We start from the raw sequence: 26,545 nt of genomic DNA, 5'->3' as shown, positions 1-26,545 counted from the left end.
TATACTTCTCCTCTAATTGTTCCACTCCTGGTTTTGGCTACAAATACTGAGGTAAAATACTGACCAAATACTGATAGTGTGACGGCAGCCTTACTCTGCAGTCACCAACAAAATGGCTGCTCACTGGGTTCCTGAATATCATCCTCTTATCCCTTAGCAGACACCCAGAAGGGAAGGAGAGGAGTGACATCACACACGTCAGCAGACTCGGCCCATAATTACTGCAGTGCTGTAATGTGAGCTTGTTGTACATGAGGTTTTTCTGAAATTTCAGCAGCTGCTCCCCCTAGTGTTTAAAAGTGGAAATTCCAAAACTTTTCAAATTATTTTTCACATTTTACTAAATTATAAACAAATGATAATAATTTTTAAGAAAATGTAAACATTAATTCTTTACATTTTTACAATTTCTGTAAAAAAAATTTTTTTGATGGCACCTTCCCTTTAAGTTCTTATGACCCAGTGGACACTGGTTGGCTAAAATACTACAGTAGAAAACCCATGTGGAAGCTGCAGTGCAGTGGCTGTTATTCCTTCTCCTCCATCTAGACAGGAGATTGTGCTGCTGAGAAAAATGATTTTTAAGCTAATTTAAATATTTTTTCACCTGACTAAAGAGCATTTTTATCATTTGTTGGGTTATAGCAATCTGTTTAAACACTCATTCTGGATTATATCAGCCAGTGCAAATGTTTCCTTAGAAACTTTAATTCTAGCTCAACTGACTAGTAATTAAAAAAACAGTTTCTACCTATGTTGTTAGACAAAATACTAGTCAGAAAGACTGCAGACAATGTTTGTTCAACCTCCTTCCCCGACGACCGTAGTCAGTATACAAAGCATAGCAAGAGACACCAACGTGATCTTCTGCAAAACAGTAAGATATAGCTGCAGTCTGCTCCGCATGTTATAAAATATTGATGCTACTCAACTACAGTCAGCTTCCAAAGTTAGTTCTATATTTCTGAAGAGGTTTGTTTACTACTTGGAAAAACCCCTTCTAGCATGCCCTAGACTCCCATGTAAAATATAAAAAAACCTTATACTAACCTCCTACACTGGAACTAATTTTGATATGTTGGGTCTCTGAAAGCCAGCATGACCTTGTTATGCCATTTGTAGGCAGGGCCGGTGTTAGGGGCAGGCAGACTAGGCAGCTGCCTAGGGCCCCCGCTGCCCTAGGGGCCCCCAGCCAGTGGTGGACATATTGCTGATGGCACTGCTCCAAGAGCCAGAGGTGGAGGGGGGCCCCTGCAGGCAGGCCTGGTATCATGCAGGATCGGGCCCCTCTCACTCCCTCCTGTAATCATGGAACACCGGGTGCCGGGGAGAGAGCGGGCGCGAAATGCAGGAGATTAAAAAGGGGGCGTGTCATGCAGGGAGAGACGCTGGCCAATGAACGCTTTCCTCACTAGACTGAGGAGAAGGCTCACTGGCTGCCGTCTGTCCTGCTGCATGGAGTGTCCCAATGGTGAGTGCTCACCTATAGTCAGGGGCCCCAGGGCACAGCACGTAGATACAGCAGTGGAGGAACAGCAGGACTTAGTGTGTCTTCTGCTCCCTCCACTGTTCTGTTCAGAGCAGGCTCAGCATCTCCTCACTGTGAAGAGATGGGGGAGGAGCTCACTGCACGGGACAGCATGGCAGCACCAGGGGGCTGATATCAGTGCTGTCTGCTCTGAGTCCCATCCCCCACAGTGAGTTCTGCAGCCCTCTCCAGCTGAACTATGTGAGCTCATCCAGGGCTCCACTGATCACCTGATATCACAGATTAGTATGTGTGTATGTATATGCTTGTATGTGTATGTATGTATGTGTGCATCTGTGTATGAGTGTATCTATGTGTATGTTTCTATCTGTGTGTGTATCTGCGTATGTATGTACGGTATATGTGTGTATGTATGGTATATTTGTATGGCTGTGTGTATGCATGTACAGTATATGTGTATGTGTGTATGTATGTTTATGTGCATGTACATACAGTATATGTGTATGTATATGTGTGCGCGGTATGTTTATATTATGTGTATATACTGTATGTGTGTATGTACGGTACGTGTATGTGTATCTGTATGTATGTACGGTATACAGTATGTGTGTATCTGTGTGTATGCACGGTATATGTATGTACGGTATGTGTATATATGTACGGTATACTGTATGTATGTGTATTTGTGTGTATGTATTGTATATGTATGTACGGTATGTGTATACAATATGTGTATATAACTATGTGTGTATGTACAGTACGTGTATGTGTTTCGTATGTATGTACGGTATATGTGTGTATGCATGTAAGGTATATGTATGTATATGTATGTACGGTATATGTATGTGTATCTGTGTATGTACGGTATATATATGTGTATCTGTGTATGTACGGTATATGTATGTACTGTATGTGTGTGAATGTACGGTATATGCATGTGTGTATGTACGGTATGTGTATGTATGATGGTATATGTATGTGTATCTGTGTGTGTGTATGGTATATGTATGTGTTTGCATATACTGTATTTGTATGTGTATCTGTGTGTATGTACAGTGTATGTATGCACGGTATATGTGTGTATGTTTGTACAGTATTTGTAGAGCAGATACCAGACATATCGTGGTTATGTAATCTATATATATAATTGTCTAAGGGGTACTTCTGTCTGTTTGTCTGTAACTTCCGTAATGGAAATCCCGCGTCGCTGATGGGTCGCGGCCAGTCGTGCGCGACCAATTAGCGACAAGCTTAGTCCGCGAATTGGCCCCTCCCTACTCCCCTCCAGCCTATGCAGCATCAATAGTAAAAAGATATAATGTTAAAAATAATTTAAAAAAATAAAAAAATGTGCTATTTTCACCTTCTGACATCCACCGATGCGTACGATGCTGCCGCCCGCTTCTGTTCCCAGTGATGCATTGCGAAATTACCCAGATGACTTAGCGGAGACCGCTAAGTCATCTGGGTAATTTCGCAATGCATCACTGGGAACAGAAGCTGGCGGCAGCATCGCGCACTTCGGGACAGCTTTGGTGGGCGCAGGAGGGTGAGTATATAACTATTTTTTTTTTAACAGGGATATGGTGCCCACACTGCTATGTACTATGTGGGCTGTGTTACATACTGCGTGGGCTGTGTTATATACTGCGTGGGCTGTGTTATATATTGCGTGGGCTGTGCTGTGTTATATACTGCGTGGGCTGTGCTATATATTACGTGGGCTGTGTTATATGCTGCCTTGCTGCTATATACTACGTGGGCAGTGTTTTATACTGTGTGGGATGTGTTATATACTACGTGGGCTGTGCTATATACTACGTGGGCTGTGTTATATACTACGTGGGCTGTGTTATATACTGCGTGGGCTGTGTTATATACTGCGCGGGCTGTGTTATATACTATGTGGCCTGAGTTATATAGTACGTGGACTGTGCTATATATTACATGGACTGTGTTATATATTACATGGGCTGTGTTATATATTATGTGGGCTGTGTTATATACTGCCTGGCTGCTATATACTGCGTGGGCTGTTATATACTACGTGGCCTGTGTTATATAGTACGTGGGCTGTGCTATATATTACATGGGCTGTGTTATATACTACATGGCTGCTATATACTATGTGGCTGCTATATACTACGTGGCTGCTATATACTACATTGCTGTCTGTGTTACATGGGCTGTGCTATATACTATGTGGCTGTCCTATATACTACATAGCTGTGCTATATACTACGTGGCTGTGCTATATACTACGTGGCTGTGTTATATACTACGTGGCTGTATTATATACTACGTGGCTGTGTTATATACTACGTGGGCTGTGTTATACACTACATGGCTGTGTTATATACTTTGTGGCTGTGCTATATACTACATGGCTGTGCTAAGCGCGACGTACATACATACATACATATTCTAGAATACCCGATGCGTTGGAATCGGGCCACCATCTAGTATCACATAACAACGAGGAAGCGCTTTGCACACTTGCTGTCATGTGCCAACTAGAGTGTCAGCCTTGTCTGTAGTGTTCTATTCACTGACATACACTCACCGGCCACTTTATTAGGTACACCTGTCCAACTTCTTGTTAACACTTAATTTCTAATCAGCCAATCACATGGCGGCAACTCAGTGCATTTAGGCATGTAGACATGGTCAAGACAATCTCCTGCAGTTCAAACCGAGCATCAGTATGGGGAAGAAAGGTGATTTGAGTGCCTTTGAACGTGGCATGGTTGTTGGTGCCAGAAGGGCTGGTCTGAGTATTTCAGAAACTGCTGATCTACTGGGATTTTCACGCACAACCATCTCTAGGGTTTACAGAGAATGGTCCGAAAAAGAAAAAAAATCCAGTGAGCGGCAGTTCTGTGGGCGGAAATGCCTTGTTGATGCCAGAGGTCAGAGGAGAATGGGCAGACTGGTTCGAGCTGATAGAAAGGCAACAGTGACTCAAATCGCCACCCGTTACAACCAAGGTAGGCCTAAGAGCATCTCTGAACGCACAGTGCGTCGAACTTTGAGGCAGATGGGCTACAGCAGCAGAAGACCACACCGGGTACCACTCCTTTCAGCTAAGAACAGGAAACTGAGGCTACAATTTGTACAAGCTCATCGAAATTGGACAGTAGAAGATTGGAAAAACGTTGCTTGGTCTGATGAGTCTCGATTTCTGCTGCGACATTCGGATGGTAGGGTCAGAATTTGGCGTAAACAACATGAAAGCATGGATCCATCCTGCCTTGTATGGAGCATCTTTGGGATGTGCAGCCGACAAATCTGCGGCAACTGTGTGATGCCATCATGTCAATATGGACCAAAATCTCTGAGGAATGCTTCCAGCACCTTGTTGAATCTATGCCACGAAGAATTGAGGCAGTTCTGAAGGCAAAAGGGGGTCCAACCCGTTACTAGCATGGTGTACCTAATAAAGTGGCCGGTGAGTGTAGAGGACACTAGTTGCCACTTGGCTGCAAGTCTGACGGCACTGGAACCAGCAGAAAGGAATGTAAACTGATATATATATATATATTTATTTAAAACACGCAGTGTGTGTATGTGTGTGTATATGTATATATATATATATATATATATATATATATATATATATATATATATATATATATATCCATCTCAGTGAAAAAATCTAAATATATATATTTTTTATAGTTGAGGGGGCCCTGTGATTGCTAAGTATGCCCTACTAGTAATAAGGAGGGCATTCTGACTTGTTTCTCGGAGCCCGAGGCTCCAGGGTCCCATTGCCAGATTGCAATCATCAAAAGCAGCGTACCGGGCAGGGAGGGGGCCCAGACACAGTTCTTCAACAGGGGCCCCAAGCTATTAGTGTCTGCCCCTGCCCCCAGCCAGTGGTGCGTCGCTAATAGCGGCACACCATGCAGCTGCTATGGGGCCCCTGAGTCAGGCCCCATTGCCTGCCCAGTGTCAGTGAAGCTGCAGCGGAGCAGTGGGTGACTGGAGGCAAGAGTCGGCTGCTGTGGCTAGTGCCTGTACCCGCTGTTTCAGAGAAATTCATATTCACTGCTCCCCATGCCCATAGTCCCTCCCACCGCTATGCACTGAAGCCAGCTCCCAGAGATGGGTGGGACTATAGGAGTGGAGAGCAGTGAATATTCATTTCACTTTAATAGCAGGCACAGTAGCCTCAGCTGCAGGCTTCCTGCTGCTGGGCAATCACATGTGCCCGCTACTAAAGGGAATGAATATTCACTGCTCTGCACGCCCATGAATACGGTATATATCAGTGAGCGAGTCAGTACATGGTGGCCATAATACTGTAGGACTGAATTATAATCTATGGGTGCTTGCATTATATTCTATGGGGGGGCTGAATTATATTCTATGTGGGGACTGCATTATACTCTATGGAGGACTATGGGGAGTGTATTATACTCTATGGAGGACTACGGAGAGTGTATTATACTTTATGGAGGACTATGGGGAGTGTATTATACTCTATGGAGGACACTGGGGAGTGTATTATACTCTATGGAGGACTCTGGGGAGTGTATTATACTCTATGGGGAGTGTATTATAGTCTATGGAGGACTATGGGAAGTGTATTATACTCTATGGAGGACTATGGTGAGTGTATTATACTCTATGGAGGATTATGGGGAGTGTATTAAACTCTGGATGACTCTGGGGAGTGTATTATACTATATAGAGGACTATGAGGAGTCTATCATCCTATATGAAGGACTATGGGGAGTCTATTATAATGTATAGAGGACTATGGGGAGTGTATTATACTATATGGAGGTCTAGGGGGAGTGTATTATACTAAATGAAGGACCATGGGGAGTCTGTTATCTTATATGGAGGGCTATGGGGAGTCTATTATACTATATAGAGGACTATGGAGAGTATATTATACTATATGGAGGACTATGGTGAGTGTATTATACTATATGGAGGACTATGGCGAGTGTATTATACTATATGGAGGACTTGGAGGAGTACATTATACTATATGGAGGACTATGGGGAGTCTATTATACTATATGGAGGACTATGGTGAGTGTATTATACTATGTGGAGGACTAGGGGGAGTATATTATATTATATGGAATACTATGGGGGTGCACTATACTATATGGAGGACTATGGGGGTGTATTATACTATATGGAGGACTAGAGGGAGTGCAAAATTCAGGATATTCATCAAGTAATTGGATTGGTTATGCCGGAACAAAAATCATTTTTCTCATCAGCACATCGCCCAGTGAAAACTGCAGATATGCTGCTAAGATGATTTATTTACTAGTGATCATTCTGTCCCCATCATTATTCCTCAGCCAGTGTAAAGAGGCTGGGAAACAAGTGGCAAATGACTTTAATATTGTTGATCACACTCGTTTAGTGGCCTGAAATCAGCGCATGTAGCTACAACCAAAATGTTTCTGTGTGATGTGCAATATGTTAGTATTTGGGACCCCATTTTAAACTTTCACCTAGGGCCCCACTTTGCCTAAAACCAGCCCTGTTTGTAGGCTAACTGCAACCAATGATGGGCTGCATTGCTCACATTTCTTTCGGACATCTGAGTTTCATCTAAAGGAGGTATGAATGCTGCAGAAAATCGGTAGCCACTAATAGCTGCAGGTCAGTGAAATCACTGGTATGACACCAGTGCAGGAGGTGAGTACAAAATTTATTTTATTTCACATAGGGGACAATGTAAGAAATGGTTGTCCAAGTAGTGGGAATCTGTCAGCAGTACAGATGACCAGATTAGGCAAAATTCAAATTTGCCTGTTTGCACATTTTTTCCTGGGAAATTTGATTCACAAAGAAATTATTATCTGCAAATTGACTGTCCCACATCATGTTCTGAGATTTATACAGACTCCAGGGACTAACAAACATAATATTTAGAATAAAAATCATTATATGGCTTACTATCTCGTCCTAGTTGCATCTTATAATCCCCGGCACTCATGCTAAAATCCCCAAACCTGTCACACTGAACGAGGATTGTGAGGCCTGGAATAGTTTAGTGCAAGCTTGCAATATGTTTATAACGTCATGACATGCACCGTGACTTTGCATGCGCACAATTGGCAATTTTAGTGCAAGATCAATAGATGCAACAAGAACTGGACAGGATATGGTGAGAAGCTGACAGGCCAGAGAGGTGAGCAGTAAGGTGAGCATAGTTTTTTTTATTTTTTAACCTTTTTCATGGCCCTTTACTGCTCAGAAAAATGGTGGCCAGCAGCCGCCATTTTGCTTAATCTGTGCAAAAGCTATTTACAAAAAAAAAATATCTTGTTGAATGTGAATTTTTATCAAACTAAAGTTCCCAAAAAATTCCACTCAATTTTATTTCCTCATCTCTAGTCAGCAAAATTTCACCTCCCAAACTATTTACAATATATGTTTATGCTGCTCTTTCAAAGACAACTCCAGCAATTACTTTACATGTTACCGTTCTTTCCCCTGTTACTCAGAAATCAGTGTTAATGAATTGATATGCAAAAGGCTATGCTAGATCTAAAGACACTTGCTCCAGCTCTATTTCTTCTCCTCTTTGACTGACAACATCTAAGATGTTTGACTTCTGACAAAGGGGCCATCAGTCAATCAGGAGGAGGGGTCGCTGGAGTGGGGGAAGATCTGGAGTGACAGAGGCTTCAGATCTACAAATAGTTCTTTACCAATATTTGTATATTAACTGAAATGCTCATTTCTCACTAACTGAGAAATGGACTGGCAATGAAAAGGTATTGCTGGATTTTTCTTTGAAAAAGCTACATGTAGGTATAAATAATTTTGGTTGTGAACAACTGCTGACAGATTTCCTGACAGGAGAATGGTGAGTTCTTCCATTGAAGTTTTCAAAGAGAGACTGGACAGACAGATCTCTGGGATGATTTAGTGAATCCTGCATTGAGCAGGAGGTTGGAACAGATGACCCAGGAGGTCCCTTCCAACTCTATCGTTCTATGATTTTATGATTCTTAAGAATATTGTTAGTGTCGTCAGAAATACTGTAATAAAGGGAGCTGAGTAATTGCTTTTGCTGCTGAAGGAGAGCAGTGAGTTCTGCAGGGAACATTCTTACACTGGCTTGACCTTTGTGCTCTGCATCTGTCTGACGTATTGGGGCTAGATTATGTAGTTGTTGGCCAGGTGGAGTATCAGGAAGCCCCTTTCTCTTACATTTATGGTTTATGGAGCGGTGGCTGTGTCCGCAATGGGCTGCACCTAGATTATCTGGTGTGCAGTTTGTTCATGTTATATTCAGTCATCCCAGTCCTAAATATCTAATAACTTCAGGCTCAGAGGGCAAATGTCTCCTTGCTTCTTGGCCCAGTTCGCCCTTGCCAATTGTTGTGGGCACTAGAATTGTCCAATATGTTGTATTTGATTCAGCTAAGAATTGTAATGGTAGAGGCCTAATCACAGGTTCATTTAAAGAAACACATACTGTAATACTTTTTTTGGTAAATTTCCATATATTGCTACTTAATTAAAGAGCAGTATTCATTGTTTGATGAAGAAACAACACATGATCTGATGAGCTTGTTGCAAAAAAAGAAATAGATACTGATGTGTTCAGACACCATCTTTGTTACAGACATCAAGTAGAAGATAACAAGCCCAAAGAAATTGATGCAATAACTATACTGGCAGGCACACGTTTGCAGAACAACATATTGACGTACTAAAATTGCTGCACTTGGGGCCATACTGGGTGTCAGTTGACCAAGAGTTAAAAGAAGACATAAATAGAAGCCTATGGTGTATTGCAATTATCTATTGGATATGAACGTAGAAAGGCCATTGAACTTCCAGCATCTCCGGCAACAGGTAAATAAATAGCTGTAATTCTTGCATAATCAATTATCCTGTCCAACCCACACTAGACAAATATGGTTCTGCTTTTCACTTTATGCAGCTTTACCTGAAGAACAAATTTAGCCATCTATGGCATAATGTTGAAGCAAGGAGGGCAAATTATTTAGGTAGAGTCAGTATTTTGCAGTCTCTGTTGTACCTTTCTCAGGACCTTGATTTGCAATTCTGCATAGCTTTGCTATAATACAAAAGAATTGTCACTGTATAAAGGGGCAAATTTTTCATTACACAGTGATTCTTCCACAGTTTTTAGACTCCTGCATAGTAAATCTAGATAGTTAGACTAAAATATAAAAACTGGAGGTGTAGCGATGCAAAACTAGGCAGTTCCAAAATTCTGCAGTCTGGAAAATCTGGTAAACAACATCTAAAAGTCTATAATAGATGAGACACTGTTTAAATAATATGAAAAGGCAGCAAACTATCATAGCATCAGAGAAGCTTACTTTGTGGTTACCATTGCAGGTCTTCAGTATCATCATCAAGCTTTTCCAAGAGACTCGCAGTCTGTGTGAGGGGACTTATTAGGGACTTATCGGTACACAACTAGGCCAGAGGTCAGAGACAAAACTTTTTCTCCACTCATGGTTAGTGGTTGGGTGAAGCCATTTATTGTCAAACTACTGTGTTTTCTCTTTTTAAATCATAAAAACAACCAGAAACATCCAAATGACCCTGATTAAAAGTTTACATACCCAATTTCTTTATACGGTGTATTGCCCCCTCTAACATCAATGACAGTCTTTTGTGGTAGTTGTGGATGAGGTTCTTTATTTTCTCAGATGGTAAAGCTGCCCACTCTTATTGGCAAAAAGCCTCCAGTTCCTGTTTATTCCTGGGCTTTTAGCAGGAACTGTGCACCTGAGATATCCCCAGAGGGACTCAATGATATTAAGATCAGGAGACTGAGATGGCGACTCCAGATCCTTCACTTTGCTCTGCTGTAGCCAATGGCAGGTCGACTTGGCCTTGTTTTGGATCGTTGAAATGTTGGATCGTCCAGTTATGTCCCATGGCAGTTTCAGGGATGATGATTGCAAATTTACCTACAGCATTTGCTGATAACATGCTGCATTCATCTTTCCTTCAACTTTGACCAAGTTTCCTATGCCTTTGTAGCTCACACATCTCCAAAACATCAGCCATCCACCTCCGTGCTTTATAGTAGGAATGGTGTTCCTTTCAGCATAGGCTTTGTTGACCTCTCTCCAAATGTAAATTTAATGGTTGTGGCCAAAAAGTTAAATTTTGGTCTCATCACTCCACATTACCTTGTTCCAGAAGTTTTGAGGCTTGTCTCTGTGCTGTTTTTCATATTGTAGGTGAGATACCTTGTGGCATTTGCGTAGTAATTCCTTTCTTCTGGCAACTCCACCATGCAGCCCATTTTATTCCTTGTTGTGCATCTTGAAACAGCCACACCGCTAGTTTTCAGAGAGTCCAGTATTTCAGCTTATGTTATCTGTGGGTTTTTCTTTGCATCCCAAACAATTTTCCTGGCAATTGTGGATGGCATTTTTGTTGGTCTACCTGACCGTGGTTTTGTTTTTACAGAGCCACTGATTTTCCATTTGCGAATCAGAGTTTGAACGCTGCTGACTGGCAATATCAATTCCTTGGATATCTTTTTGTATACCTTTCCTGTTTTAAACATTTCAACTACCTATTCCCGCAGATCCATTGACAATTCTTTTGCTTTCCCCATCACTTGCAATCCAGAAACATCAGTGACTGGATGAAAGATGCAAGAGTCTGGATCCAAGAAACTCACTCAGCTTTTAGGCACACACACTGATTAAAAGCAAACAGGTCACAGGTGATGATGCTAACTTTAGTAGCCAGTCAAACCCATTTGTGTCAACCTCTGTGCATGTTATCAGTCCAAAATTACCAGGGTATGTAAACTTTGGATCAGGGACATTTGTATGTTTTGGGCTGTCATTATGATTTAAAAAGAGAAAACACGGTAGTTTGACAATAAATGGCTTCACCCAACCACTAACCATGAGTGGCGAAAAAGTTTTGGTTTTATCATTCATATTCTCTGAAAAAAGGCCAAGAAACCAAAAATTCTGCCGTGGTATGTAAACTTTTGAGCACAACTGTATATGTACATAGACACATTGAAAGTTTCAGAACCTTTCAGAATTTTCAATATTTCTGCATAAATTTGACCTAAAACTAATTCAGATTTTCACACAAGTCTAGAAGTAGATAAAAAATATCAAGTCAGACAAATAAGTCAAAAATATTATGCTTTATCATTTTTAATTGAGAAAAATTAATCTGTGAGTGACAAAAGAATGTGAAGCTTTAGGCTAAGGCTACATGGTGACTTTAGCTAATATCAAAATTTGCTTGGTTCAGCAGTAACATCAAGGCACTATAGCAATGAAAAGGGTCACGCTGCCACACCTACAGAATGGTGACTGCAACAAGTTGCCATTGATTTGACTTGGTTTATTTTTGATGACTTGTTTATGATGGTTGCAGTACAGCTATTATAATGTGACCTCATTCACTTCTATTGTGGAGCAATGTAGCAACAGCACCAAGAAAACGTTGGTTGTGACCAAAAGTCATGACACTTTAAAGGGAACCTGTCACCCCGTTTTTTCAATATGAGCTAAAAATAGCTTTAAATAGGGCCTGAGCTGTGCTTTATAACTGTGTCTTTATTGTCCCCTGATTCCCCACCTTTGCTGCCAAAATACCTTAGTAAAGTCGCCGTTTTCGCCTGTCAATCACGGCGGTCTGGTCAAATGGGCATTGTGAATTCGCTGTTTCTCCCCCACCTCTTGCAGGTGGGGGAGAAATTCTGGCTATGCAAATGGTGTTGTCCTGGATGCCGGTAAAATTTCCCCATCCAGAACTTCTTGCGTAAGTTTTATAGATAAGCGATTTTCTTACAAAACTTACGCAAGAAGTTCTGGATGGGGAAATTTTACCGGCACCCAGGACAACACCATTTGCATAGCCAGACTTCCGGGGCACACAGGTTACAGAGAAGAGCCACGCATGCGCAGAGACGAGCTGTATGCTATGCCCACAGTTGGGCAAAGCATAATGCGCAGGCGCGACATTAGACTTAACTAAGCAGGCGCAAAACACTACGCAAACGCCGGGAAGAAATTACTTAGGGAAAAGCAAGAGGTGGGGGAGAAACAGTGAATTCACAACGCCCATGTGACCAGACCGCCGTGATTGACAGGTGAAAACGGCGACTTTACTAAGGTATTTTGGCAGCAAAGGTGAGGAATCATGGGACAGTTATAAAGCACAGCTCAGGCCCTATTTAAAGCTATTTTTAGCTCATATTGAAAAAAAAGGGGTGACAGGTTCCCTTTAAAGAAAAGCCATCTATCAAAGTCTGCTCTTCACAACACATGTATGGAATTCTGTCATGGCATGAACAAAGTATATTTCTGGGGATCTCAGAATAAGAGTTGTTGATGTTCATCAGGCTTAAAAATGTTATATAACCATCTCCAAAAAGATTAGAATACACCATTCCATATTCAGACAGATTTAGTACAAAAGAAATATATTCAAGACCATTATTACCCACCCCAGGAGCAGTCAACCAACTAAGATCGATCCAAGAGCAAAGCATATAATAGTCTGCAAAGTCATAATTGAAACCCAAGAAAATCTCAAAGCAATAAGGGAACTCTCCCACATTAACTAATGTATTTAAAGAGGTTGTTCCGCCATAGGGTACAAATGTGCAAGTCTTTAATGTTCTAGAGTTCACCATCAGAAGAACACTTAGCAACAATGTTGTGCATGCAAGAAGAAAGCCACTTCTCCCCAAAAAGAACACTTATGCTTTGTCTGCAGTTTGCTTAAGACACATGGACAAACCACATGTCTCCTGGAACAATGTTTTATGGATGGATGTGACTAAAATAAACAACTTTGCAATATATTTTAATCAGAGAAATGTTCTCCTGCACTTTCACTCAATTCAGTGGTGAAATCTGTGAAATTTGGGCTCAAGGAAGACAAATGTTCCTATTATTGATATAGGAGATGACATTTGCTGCTTTTAAAATTCTGTAGAATGATATGAGGTAGGTGGAGAGAGGAACAAGAGGCAGGCACAGACATTCTGATGCAGGTTCTCCTAAAACAACATAGAACTTTACAAGTGCCAACTGTTACCTTGCATCTCGGTAATGAGAAAATCTGTGTTAATTGAAGACTGATTTTACCTGTGAATTAAGATTATTGAGCATGAAAGATCAGTTCAGGGGGAGACATAAATCGATTTCTCTAATAAGATATTTTATAAAGTTTATTATTTCCAAACGAACTGTTCATTTATGGAATTAAAATTAAAATGACAGTTAAAACATTCTTAAGACTTTGACTTGGTGATTACAAACTTTAGACTCTACAGAAATGTGTAAGCACCTGAAGTGAGCAGTTCATGGAAGAAAATTCACCATCCTTACAGAGCTGAAGCAGTTTTTTTAGGAGGAATAGCATAAAATTCTTCCATATTGAGGTGTGCAGGACTGATCAATAATTACCAGTACATTTAGATTCAGTTATTGCTGCACTGGGGGGTCACACTCCTTACTGAAAGCAAAGGTTTGCATGCTGTAGTCACTTACACACATATGAAATTGAGTAATTTTCCTGATTTATATATGACAAACTCTAACATTTTTTTCCTTGTTTGTATGATTTGGTTCTCATTAGCTGTGTGTAAATCTGATGTAACATAATTTCAGGTCAAATTAATGCAGATATATATTTAGAATTCTGATGGGTTCACAAACTTTCAAGAACAATTCTATACTTTTGGGGCCACAGTGAGTACTGTATATCACATAATTAGTCTTTCAGAATTTCTTTACATTTATTGGTATCCAGCTTTCCCTCCTGAAATGTACAGGGTTCTTGAATTAAATTAAACATTATGATATACTGGACTTTTACAGACATGACAATGCCAAAAGTGTTTATTTTTTACATTTTTTTAACATGGAAAAGCAATGTGATTTAAATGTTTCTATTTATTATTTTCTTTATTTTTTTCTAACATTTTAAAATGTTTAGTTTATTTTTTGTCTCCCTTAGGTGTCTTGAACCTGCAATCATTTGAATGCTCATACTGTATACAGAAATGATGGTCTCCTATGAAGCACAGCTCAAGGCTACACCTCACGGAGAGTTCAATGGCCGTCAGCAGGCCCCCAACTGATATGGGGCTCTTTTAAGCAGCATTCATATGATTAAATGGCAGTTATTGGAGGTAACTCTGGTCACTGCTGTCAGAAGCAGATGCTGGCTGCGTAACACAGTGTGCAGCTGACTTGAATCTTGAGACCTCTCTATACACCCCCTCATAGATGAAAAAAATTATCACAGGTTATTTAGGAGTTAAACACAGAAAACTGATTGTGCATAGAATGTTGAAACTTCAGAACTCTGTTAAAGAGAATCTGTCACCGTTTTGAGGTTTTGAGTTAATAATATGGGCATATAGGTTGTATACAAGTGAAATTAGTCATACCTGTGTGGCTACTGGATGTGGACTTATTAAAATAAAAATCATGTTTTATACCTTCGCTCTTCCAGGCTATGGAGCATGCTTTGCCTGGAAGATAAGACTGCCTCCAGTCTTCATTATACAGGTTTTCTCCTCTCCTACTCTTCAGACGTTCCTTTCATGCTACCTACCTGGCTGGAAATCCTGCCCCTGCGCATTCTGCCTGCTATCGTTCCTCTGCTATGTTCCTGTCTTCTGTGGTCACTGTCTTCAATTTTTACATGCGCAGGCCCTGGAGGGTCACTATAACTTCTGGTCCCGGTGATCTTTGGTTCATAGTAGGTGAATTACCCACAGTGCAATGGCGCAATGGCAGGCAGAATGCACAGGTGCGGGATTTCCAGCAACTCACATGACATGAATGGGATGTATGAAGAGAAGGGGAGGAGAAAAACTGTATAATAAAGGCTGGAGGCAGTTTTATCTTCTGGGCATTGTATGAACCATAGCCTGGAATAGCAAAGGTATAAAAGATGATTGTTACTTAACAAGGCCAAATCCAGGAAGCATACAGGTATGACTAATTTCACCTGTATACAACCTGTATGCCCATATTATTGACTCCAAAACCTCAAAAGGGTGACAGACTCCCTTTAAGTTTGGCCATATACCAACTCCAAGATACTCATGGACGGCCCCCTCAGCACAGAATACATGTATTTTAAGTAGGAAAGTGAGTATGACACTGCCATACACCTTAATTGTGGTTTACATCCCTAAGAATAAAGATTATTTAATCTTAGCTGTGCTGGCCATAGAGCATTCCTAGGAAACTGTATACATAAAGACAATGAAGTCACAAGGCTACAAGGCTCCAGCAGCCCATGTGACTGCAGTATAGAATATATTTGAAGACAATTAACAGAATTAAGGCAAATAGATGCCCACATAAAGAAGTAAAAAAAAGATATTTACAATCAGAAAACAAAAAAAAAAATTTCATTTTCTAGTTTTAATTTGCAAAAACACTTACAGTACATTGTACCACAATGTGGAAAGTATATTTGTTATCATTACCCGTTGATACTTACTCTTGCAGGCTTTTCGGCTTGATATAGTTTTGCTCAAATCACGCTTATAACCCTGTTTGCAGTAGTGACAATGACGTCCAGCCATGTTGTGGCGACAGTTTAAACATACACCTCCACTTTTTCTCCCTGATAACTTGTAGATTTCCATGTTAAATCGACATCGATTAGAATGCTGATTGCACTCACAAGCTATAAGAAGAGAGACGTTATAAGCTTACATAGTATTATTTGTCCTCAATAAAATGTAATTCACATAGTATTTTTAGAGTTGAATGAGTAATGACATCTATGTGGTGGCAATTTTCTTTGAATGGATTTGTGACTGTGCCTAACAGACTGCAGAATAAGTTAACAGTACATTAGTCAATGAGCTCTTTTTGACAGTAAGGTTTGTAACATTAATCTGTAATCCTTTCAATTACAGTTAAGTCCATATATATTTGGACAGAGACAGCATTTTTTTATTTTGGTTATAGAGATTACCACCATGAATTTTAAACAAAACTATTCAGAAGCAGTTGAAATTCAGACTTTCAGCTTTCATTTGAGGGTATCCAATTTGAGGGTATGCTCAGTGTCTCTGCAGGATGACAGGCTGTAGGGTCACATCATGCATCAATGCAGCCTGCCATCTAGATGTAGCAGAGCTAGACACATCTGGTGACAAATTGATTATTATCTTCTCTGAGTAAGGCCGGCGTCACACTTGGCGTAAGACAATACGCCACGTATTATACGTCCGTACTACGGCCGTAATACGGAGAAATGTTCCCAAAATAGTGATCCGTAGTCAGGGTGTGTCAGCGTATTTTGCGCATGGCATCCTCCGTGTGTAATCCGTATGGCATCCGTACTGCGAGATTTTCGCGCAGGCTTGCAAAACCGACATCTAATGGATTTATGTGCTCAAATGTTCATTAAAACATATATATATATATATATATATATATATATATATATATACTTTATATATGTCATTGAGACACATATATATATATTCTGTATTTAGATTTCATTCAGCGCGATATCTGTGAACAGCCGGTAATTCAATTGCCGGCTTTTCATTTCTCCTGCACAAACCCGACAGGATATGAGACATGGTTTACACACAGTAAACCATCTCATATCCCCTTTTTTTTTGCATATTCCACACTACTAATGTTAAGGTGACATTAAGCCAGATTAATAATGGAGAGGCGTCAATTATGACACCTATCCATTATTAATCCAATTGTTTGAAAGGGTTAAAAAACACACACACACATTATTAAAAAGGATTTTAATGAAATAAACACAGCGGTTGTTGTAATAATTTATTGTTCTTGCAATACATTTGCAGGCCCTCGCTTGGCAAAATAATTAACGCACAAGATACATACCTTCTGATGTCAGATCACGTCCCACGAAGTAATCCATCTGAAGGGGTTAATTAATATTACAGGCACGAGCTGCGATAAACCACTCGCTCGTGCCTGTAATCCCCCGGTGCTGAAAGGAAAGCTGGATCTGTACTTACATTGAGTCGCGGTGAGGCGCCCTCTGGTGGATGTTCTCATGAACTGCAGCCTGGGAACTTTTTCCCACGCTCCAGGTCATATGAGGACATCCACCAGGGGGCGCATCACCGCGACTGAAGGAAATGTAGGTCAATGACCTACATTTCATTCATTCGCCAGGGGATTACAGACACGAGCACCGCTGCATTTAGCAGGGCTCCTGCCTGTAATATTAGTTAACCCCTTCAGATGGATTACATCGTGGGACGTGATCTGACATCAGAAGGTATGTATATTGTGCGTTTATTATTTTGCCAAGCGAGGGTTTGCAAATGGATTGCGAGAACAATAAATTATTACAACAACCGCTGTGTTTATTTCATTAAAATCCTTTTTAATCATGTGTGTGTGTGTTTTTTAACCCTTTCCTACAATTGGATTAATAATGGATAGGTGTCATAATTGACGCCTCTCCATTATTAATCTGGCTTAATGTCACCTTACAATAGCAAGGTGGCATTAACCCTTCATTACCCCATGTCCCACCTCTACAGGGAGTGGGAAGAGAGTGGCCAAGTGCCAGAATAGGCGCATCTTCCAGATGTGCCTTTTCTGGGGTGGCTGGGGGCAGATGTTTGTAGCCAGGGGGGGGGCAATAACCATGGACCCTCTCCTGGCTATTAATATCTGCCCTCAGTCACTGGCTTTACCACTCTGGCGGAGAAAATTGTGCGGGAGCCCACGCCAATTTTTTCCGCCATTTAACCCTTTATTTTAGCAGCTACAGTGCACAAATTTTGCACATACACACTACTAACATTAGTAGTGTGGAATATGCAAAAAAAATGGGGATATGAGATGGTTTACTGTATGTAAACCATGTCTCATATCATGTCGGGTTTGTGAAGGAGAAGGAAAAAGACGGCAATTGAATTACGGACTTTTCACTAACACCGCTGCGTATTTCTCGCAAGTCACACTGCAGGTCCGTGTGGAATCCGTATTTTTCTCGCCCCCATAGACTTTCATTGGCGTATTATTTGCGCAATACGCTGACAAACGCAGCATGCTGCGATTTTGTACGGCCGTAGAAAGCCGTATAATACTGAACCGTAATATACGGCTAATAGGAGCAGCCCCATTGAGAATAATTGTGCCGTATGTAATGCGAGTTTTACGGACGTAGTTTCTGCGCTCTTACGTCCGTAAAACTCGCCAGTGTGACGCCGGCCTAAAGGTGAGTAGTACGGTTCATTTTAGGATTATTTTTTTATACTTAAAAAACATGAAAATATGATAAGACCGTCGTTAAGTTATTATGGAGAAAAATTTGCCAAATCCAGCATTCCAAATCTCTAAAGATCTGATCATCTCTAATATCTAGATTTAGATGCTGTAATTAGATATCTATTTAAATCAATATCATTTTGTGTCATATTAATATTACAGGATTATATAAATGTGACCTTCTAGTTAGAATGGCTAAATGCATCAAGTGGATCCATACCATAATTTATATCTACAGATTTTGATGAATCAGGACAAATGGTTCTGATGCCTCATAAATATGTTTGGCCAAAATGCCTCCAATTTTAAGATTTTAGATATTAAAACTCATAAATAGATAAAAAAATGCACTTCACTGTTTTTTGTATGTGATTCTATATAGTTCAGGGATATAGTTTTTTTAAAAAGTCACAACAGTGTACATAGAAAAAAGGCATCTTACAAAAATAGTTAAAATATGCCTTCCAACATAGCATTATTATGGCTTGTTTAGTCACCCTAGTGAGTGGGACCCGGCATTTGTTCTTTTTCCCTCATTTTCTTGATATACATTGCACTGGAAAATTGAGTTATTTTAAAGGTTGTTTCCCTCCAGAGAAGAAGGAAATATAACATGTGATATATATATGTGTAAAAATTGATTTTCATGCACATGATTAACATTAGTATTCTGTGTTGTGTTCATAAACTCAAAAACTTTAAAATTGTTGATAAGAAATGAGGAACTGTCAATTGAATTCAAAAAAATTAATTATGCATTACAAAATTCATTATAAAATGAGCATTGCAACACCCTTTACCCATGGAGTTCTTTATTCAAGTTTCTTGGTGGTGTGTGAACATGTTCCTACAGACTTGTTCACTGTGCAAGTAGCCCGTGTGTTTCTGTTACAGCATAGTGTAGAAAGAAATCCCACGTCACTATGCATCCATAGACACCTGCGGATCATCTGCAGAGACTAACATGCGCCGGTCTAGTATGTCAATTTCTTTTGCGGAGACACTAGTCTCGGCAAGAGAGATTAGATCAATAAAATGTATTGAATCAACATGGTTCAGTGAACACATGAGGATTTACCTGCATTCAATAGAAGGCAGTACTTTGTACGCAGCAAACAGGCACTGCATCCAAAGCACTGCTAGTTCCAGATCAAGGGCATGCGGACTTAATGTACCACACATTCATAGAAAAAAGGACATAAATGCAAAAATCATTTCAGAAAACTGCAGCCATACCTACCAATATTAGGTCACAATACTAATGCACTATAGGATAGAGCAGAACCCAATCATAAAAAGTGGAAGTAGCACAGGTTGGAAATAATGATAAAGCAACCTATCACACACCTACCGTTCATGCAGAGGATTGTTGCCTATGAGGGTATGTGCACACGTCAGGATTTCTTGCAGAAATTTCCTGAAGAAAACCGGAAATTTTCTGCAAGAAATCCGCATTTTTTTTTGCGTTTTTTTCCCTTTTTTCGTGGTTTTTTTAGCATTTTGCAAGCATAATTAGCTTGCAGAATGCTAAAGTTTTTCAAGCGATCTGTAGCATCGCTTGGAAAACTGACTGACAGGTTGGTCACACTTGTCAAACATAGTGTTTGACAAGTGTGACCAACTTTTTACTATAGATGCTGCCTATGCAGCATCTATAGTAAAAGATAGAATGTTTAAAAATAATAAAAAAAATAAAAAAATGGTTATACTCACCCTCTGCAGACAGCCGATATCCTCAGCGGCGTCCATTCCTATAGTTGGTGTGGTTCAGGACCTTCGATGACGTCGCGGTCATGTGAGCGGTCACATGACCGGTCTCACGACCAATCACAAGACAGCGACGTCATCGCAGGTCCTTCACACACACACCAGCTATAGGAACCGAAGCGGCGGCATGCACCGGAGAGGCGGGAAGACTGCGGTGGCCATCAGAGGGTGAGTATATGACTATTTTTTATTTTAATTCTTTTTTTTTACCAATTATATGGTGCCCAGTCCGTGGAGGAGAGTCTCCTCTCCTCCACCCTGGGTACCAACCGCATATAATCTGCTTACTTCCCGCATGGTGTGCACAGCCCCGTGCGGGAAGTAAGTAGATGAATGCATTCCTAGGTGTGCGGAATCCCCGCAATTCCGCATTTTTAATGAACATGTTGCTTTTTTTTCCGCGATGCGATTTTTCGCGTAAAAAAATGCAACATTTGCACAAAAAATGCGGAATACACTGTAAATAATAGGAGGCATATGTTAGCTTTTTTTTGCGTTTTTATCATGTTTTTATAGCGAAAAAAACGCGAAAAATATTGAACGTGTGCACATGGCCTTAGAGATGAGTGGATGAGTCAATATTCAAATTCTCCTGTTCTACTGAGTTAATCTCTGAAAATTTTAATTTAATATCTTATGCTCTGAGGTGTCCCCAGATCCCAAAGCATAATAAATTAAAATGTAAAAAATAACAAAAAAATCTTATAATCACCTTACCAATCTCCACACATACAGTACGCATACATATGCACACAGTACACAGACATGCATACATACAGTATGCAGACATGCACACACCCAATACACAGACATGCATACACAGTACACGGACATGCACACAAACATGCACACATACAGTGCACAGACATGCACACATTCAATACGCAGATGTGACAACACATTTTATCTTAAGTAACCAGATGTCTACTTTTAGTAAGCCAGGAGGAAGACTGCCATCTATAGGATGACTTTTGAATTTATGTGTTTCTTTTTGTTCTGTACTGTTTCTAGTCAAGAAAACACAGACTTTTATTTTTATAAGCCTGTAATATTGACTTGTAAGTTGGCATTTGTTGTAACATGTTGTGCTGTTATTCTGGATGATGAAGATGCAGGATAATTAAACAATGATGTTTGCTGATATGCTAACTACACATTGTCCAGGCCAGCTAACTCATTGATGTGCAAAGCAGAGGAGGAAAAACTATCAAAATAGTTAACATAATCAAATAATGCATGTTCATCTCGTCACCATTCTTACCATTTACCTGTGAATGCTGGATTAAAGGACAGTTGTTTACTATAAAAAGAGGATATATGCCTCTGTAATATCATACGGAGTTCTATCTAGACATCCAGACAGCCAAGAAATCCAGAAATCTAAAGACCCAGAGACTCTTTATAAGACAGCAGTCAATACATCATCTCTTCCTCACTTGGAACACATATTTGACATTCTACAGGATGTCAGCTTAGTTGACCATGGCCCCGGCTGAAAGAATACAGATCTGCTCCATTGGCCATCACTGAACTATGGATACATTTGGGGCGGTCAGGATTTGGACCCATTTGTCACCTGAGCCTTATGGATATGTTTGTGAAAACCCATGAATGGAACCCACCGGTCACATGGCTCCTTGGAGATGTTTGGAGAAGCCAGGTTGTGACCCCCTGGTCAACTGGACTTGTACCTCAATGGACTGTCATCTTCCTTAGCATGTTATTATCTCCTCTCTGTGCATGCCTCTGGTAGGGTAGTTGGCCCTGGAAGCTCTGAAGTAACAGCTGCTTTTATTTCGGCGAGTCAACGGAAGGATGAGATTCTGTAATTTGCACCATCTTGGGTAATTTGCTGGGACTGTTCTTTGTGCTATTTGCCTATTTTGTGGCACAATAAAGTATTGCCACACTGTTTTACCCTCACCCTGTGTTGACTGAGTAGAGTTATGCCCAAGGTAAAAGTAAAGCGGGCATTCGGTGGGATGATCACTGGTCCATGCAGTTTTGGCTAGCAGACTAGGGCACCTGCTGCCCCCCGTGTTTCCACAGCAGACATGCACACATTCAGTACACAGACATACAAACATACAGTATGCAGACATGCCCAAACAGTATGCAGACATGCATACACAGAATTGACTCTGAACATTTTGTTTACCTTTTGTGCATTACTGCCCTTTTCCAAGATGGCATCTTTGGTCTCATGTGCACTGTGTCTTCTTGCTATAAAACTCCACCCCACCCTTCAGTCTGTGCTACAGTATTCTGCCTTGCATCCAGCTCCTGACGACACCCTGGCTTTGCACCTGTACCTGCTCCTGCTCATGTGAACCTGTGTGGAGATCCTGCTACTCAGCTCTGAGTTTCTGCTGCATACATCGGTGTCCAGTAATCCTTCATCTGGCTGCTTGTGTTTGTTTCCATCTGCATTTGCTGGACATGTAAGCTGTTGCTGCTCTGCTTAAACCTGAGACTTTTACCCAGGCCTCCCTGGTTGTGCTAAGATATTATTTGAACTGCCTTATAAGCATATCTATCTGTGTTTGGACTACCATGGACTTATTCGTGTCAAGTATCCTCAAGAATAATTGTGCTTCATAGACTTTCTGCGTGATTTCATTTTCCTCTGAAGTTTCCTATAGACTGATAAGCTGCATTTAATATTTACACCAAGTGTTGTGGACTTGAGTTTATCTCTGCACCTGTTTGAATCACCGCGTGATAATATAGACTTTACCACTTATAAAACTGTGTCCTGTAGTTGTCTTGTTCCATGCAAAGAATCTCCTGAGTTATCCCCTATAATTATTTCAGGATACTCTAGTCTCAAAAGAGGAGACTGCTGGAACAATGACTGCAGAGAGCAGATTAGAGCAGGTGTTTTCCATAATTAGATCCCTGCAGAAAGATTTGGAAGGTCTGCAAAAGAAGTTTGGAAGCTTTGAACACAATCAACAAGTGTTTGGACAAACTTTGCAGGACTTAAGGACCCGCATGGCAGCCCAGGAAAACAAACTTGCTGGCATAGAGCCCCAGTATGGACGGGATTTTCAGGAAATAAGCACGCAAATGGCTGCACAAGCGACTTTACCATCTGGGCAACCGCCACCAGCTAGCCCACCTAAGTTGCCCCCATTCAGATTTAATGGTGATCGCGACAAATTTCGTGGATTTGTGAATCAATGTATGCTATATTTTGATGTGCATGCTGACCGCTTTCCTAATGATAGATCCAAAGTATTGTGTGTAATAATGCTGCTGACTGCATGAGCGCTCGCCTGGGCGAATCCGATGTTTGAGTCTCGTGACCCGCGTTTAAATAATTTGGATGATTTTTTGTCCGCTATGGCATTAATGTTTGACCCTAAGTGCCGTGCAACCGCTGAATCTGCTTTATTGTCTTTACGCCAGGCTAAAGTTTCTGTTATTGAGTATGCTACTGAATTCAGAAGATTAGCGGTAGATACTAATTGGGAGAGTTATGCACAATTGCCTATTTTTAAATGGGGTCTGTCTAGCATTGTAAAGGATGAATTATCTCACCACAAGAGCTAGTGTTAGGGCTAGCGGAACGCACCGAGGAAAATAGTTTTTATTGTTATTGGTGTGTTCGCAGCCTGGGGTCCACCGTGCAGGAGAAACTGCTGCTAGACAAATGGCAGCACTATATGGCGGTATTGGCTAGCTCGGTTAACTCACAGAGCAGCCGTGAAAGCAAAGCTCTGCACCATGTTAACTTCACAGGAGCACAGGCTAACTACCCAAGAGAGAGCAGTTAGTGGCGCCGGAGGTGCCAGCATTCTAGGGGCTTATTTCAGCCGGGTCCCTGAACACAATCACACATGACCACACTGTCGCAAAGCACATCATTTAGAAATACACTAGCGCATGGCCATGCGAGCCTTTTATAGCTGCAGCCGAACAGGACCTTCCAAGAAGTATCAATGGGCTTTGCTGCAGTATCCAAGCATGTGACCCTCGATCTCCAATGAGAGATCTTACCCTGGGCATGCTCAGAAGGAGGAAAGCAAGACTTAGTCCCAAGAGCGTCTGCTCACCGCTGCCCAGCACTGACTACAATAGCAGAAGCTGGAAGAGCAGCAGTAATCCTCCTCACAGAGTCAGATTGAGCGAGACGCTGAGACCGACGTCTCCACTGAGCAGCCTCCACTGCGGCAGGAGAAGAATGGGAGACCGCAGTGGGGATGGCCCGAGATTCCCCCTGTGCAGAGGTGGGAACTCGACCCCTAATATTACCCCCCCTCCTTGGGCCTCGCTACGCTCGAAGGCAGCAATGAGCTGCGGAGCCCTAATGTGCTCAGCAGGCTCCCAAGACCTGTCCTCAGGACCATAACCCTTCCAGTCCACCAAATAAAGTGTTTTGCCACGTACCACCTTACACCCCAAAATAGCGTTCACCTCGTAATCATCCGTAGACGAACCCGATGTCCCAGCAGATGACTCGGAAAACCGGAACATGTGTACGGGTTTCAAGAGGGACACATGAAAGGTGTCGGTGATACCCAGGCATGGCGGAAGGGCTAAAAGATAGACCACAGGGTTAACCTGTTCAAGGACCTTGAAAGGACCCAAGTAGCGAGGTGCAAACTTAGTGGACTCAACTCGCAGCCTGATGTTACGGGCGGATAGCCACACCAAGTCACCAGGAGCAAAGGTCGGAGCGGGGTGCCGATATGCATCGGCGGAAGACCTCATTCTCTCCTTGGAGGCCCGAATGGCATCCTGAGTGTGGTCCCAAATATCCCGTGCCTCCACAGCCCAGTCTGCCACCCTGGAGTCGGCGGAAGACACGGGCATAGGCACAGGTACCCGCGGATGCTGACCACAGTTGAGGAGGAATGGGGTTTGACCAGTGGAGTCGGCCACAGCATTGTTCAGCGCAAACTCTGCCCACGGTAGCAAGTATGCCCAGTTATCCTGCCTGGCTGAGACAAAATGTCGCAGATATGTGACCAAGGTCTGGTTGGCCCTCTCTACCAACCCATTCGTCTTGGGATGATATGCGGAAGAGAGATTTAACTCAATGCTGAGAAGACGACAAAGCTCTCTCCAGAACCGAGTCGCAAACTGGGGACCCCGGTCACTGACAATTTTGTCCGGCATACCGTGTAGGCGGAAGATGTGTTTTATGAACAACGCTGCCAAAGCCCGTGCTGAAGGTAACCGTGGTAGCGGCACCAAATGCACCATTTTCGAGAAATGATCAGTGATAACCCAAATGATGGTACAGCCACGAGACTTTGGCAAACCAACCACAAAGTCCATCCCGACCATTTCCCAGGGCCTGTCTGCCACCGGCAAGTGATAGAGTAACCCAGCTGGCCATTGTCGAGGAGACTTATTTTTGGCGCAGGAGACACACACCTGAACATAATCTCTGACATCACGGACCATATGTGGCCACCAGTACGTTCTCACCAACAGCTCAGACGTCCTCTTTGTCCCAAAGTGTCCACCCACCCTGGACGAATGAGCCCAAGAGAGAACCTCCGGTTGCAAATTAATGGGCACAAAAGTCTTGCCCGGAGGCACAGACTCTAGCGAAACCGGAGCTACGGTTCTCAGACTCTCGGAAGGGACAATAAGCCGAGGCTCTCCTTCCTCCTCCTCAGATGACACAACAGAGCGAGAAAGGGCATCAGCACGAATGTTCTTCTCCCCAGCGAGATAATGGAGGGTGAAATGGAACCGGGAGAAGAACAAGGACCATCTGGCCTGGTGAGAATTTAGCTGCTGAGCTGTTTGCAAATATAATACATTTTTGTGGTCCGTGAAGACTTGAAAGGGAAAACGAGCCCCCTCCAAGAGATGTCTCCACTCAGAGAAAGCCAACTTCATCGCTAGCAACTCCCTGTCCCCAATGGAATAATTTTTCTCCGCAGGTGTAAAGGTCTTGGAGAAAAAGAAGCAAGGATGCTTCCGACCTTGAGCATCCTTTTGGAAAAGGACTGCTCCTGCACCAACGGATGAGGCATCCACCTCCATTATGAACGGCTTATCA

The 26,545-nt window shown here is 41.8% G+C and overlaps 1 protein-coding gene across 2 annotated transcripts in view; it reads right to left on the bottom strand.

Moving 5' to 3' along the window:
* The window catches only part of LOC143764769 (netrin-1-like), a 555,816-nt gene that overhangs the window by 119,163 nt on the left and 410,108 nt on the right, over positions 1-26,545 (bottom strand). For both annotated transcript variants that reach the window (XM_077250713.1, XM_077250714.1), the window contains exon 3: positions 15,974-16,162. In XM_077250713.1, the coding sequence (XP_077106828.1) occupies positions 15,974-16,162 (189 nt within the window). The remainder of the gene's footprint in view (positions 1-15,973; positions 16,163-26,545) is intronic.

Source organism: Ranitomeya variabilis, chromosome 4 (genome assembly GCF_051348905.1).
Source record: "Ranitomeya variabilis isolate aRanVar5 chromosome 4, aRanVar5.hap1, whole genome shotgun sequence".
Taxonomy (NCBI): Eukaryota; Metazoa; Chordata; class Amphibia; order Anura; family Dendrobatidae; genus Ranitomeya; species Ranitomeya variabilis.
This window is presented reverse-complemented; position numbering and strand designations above follow the sequence as displayed.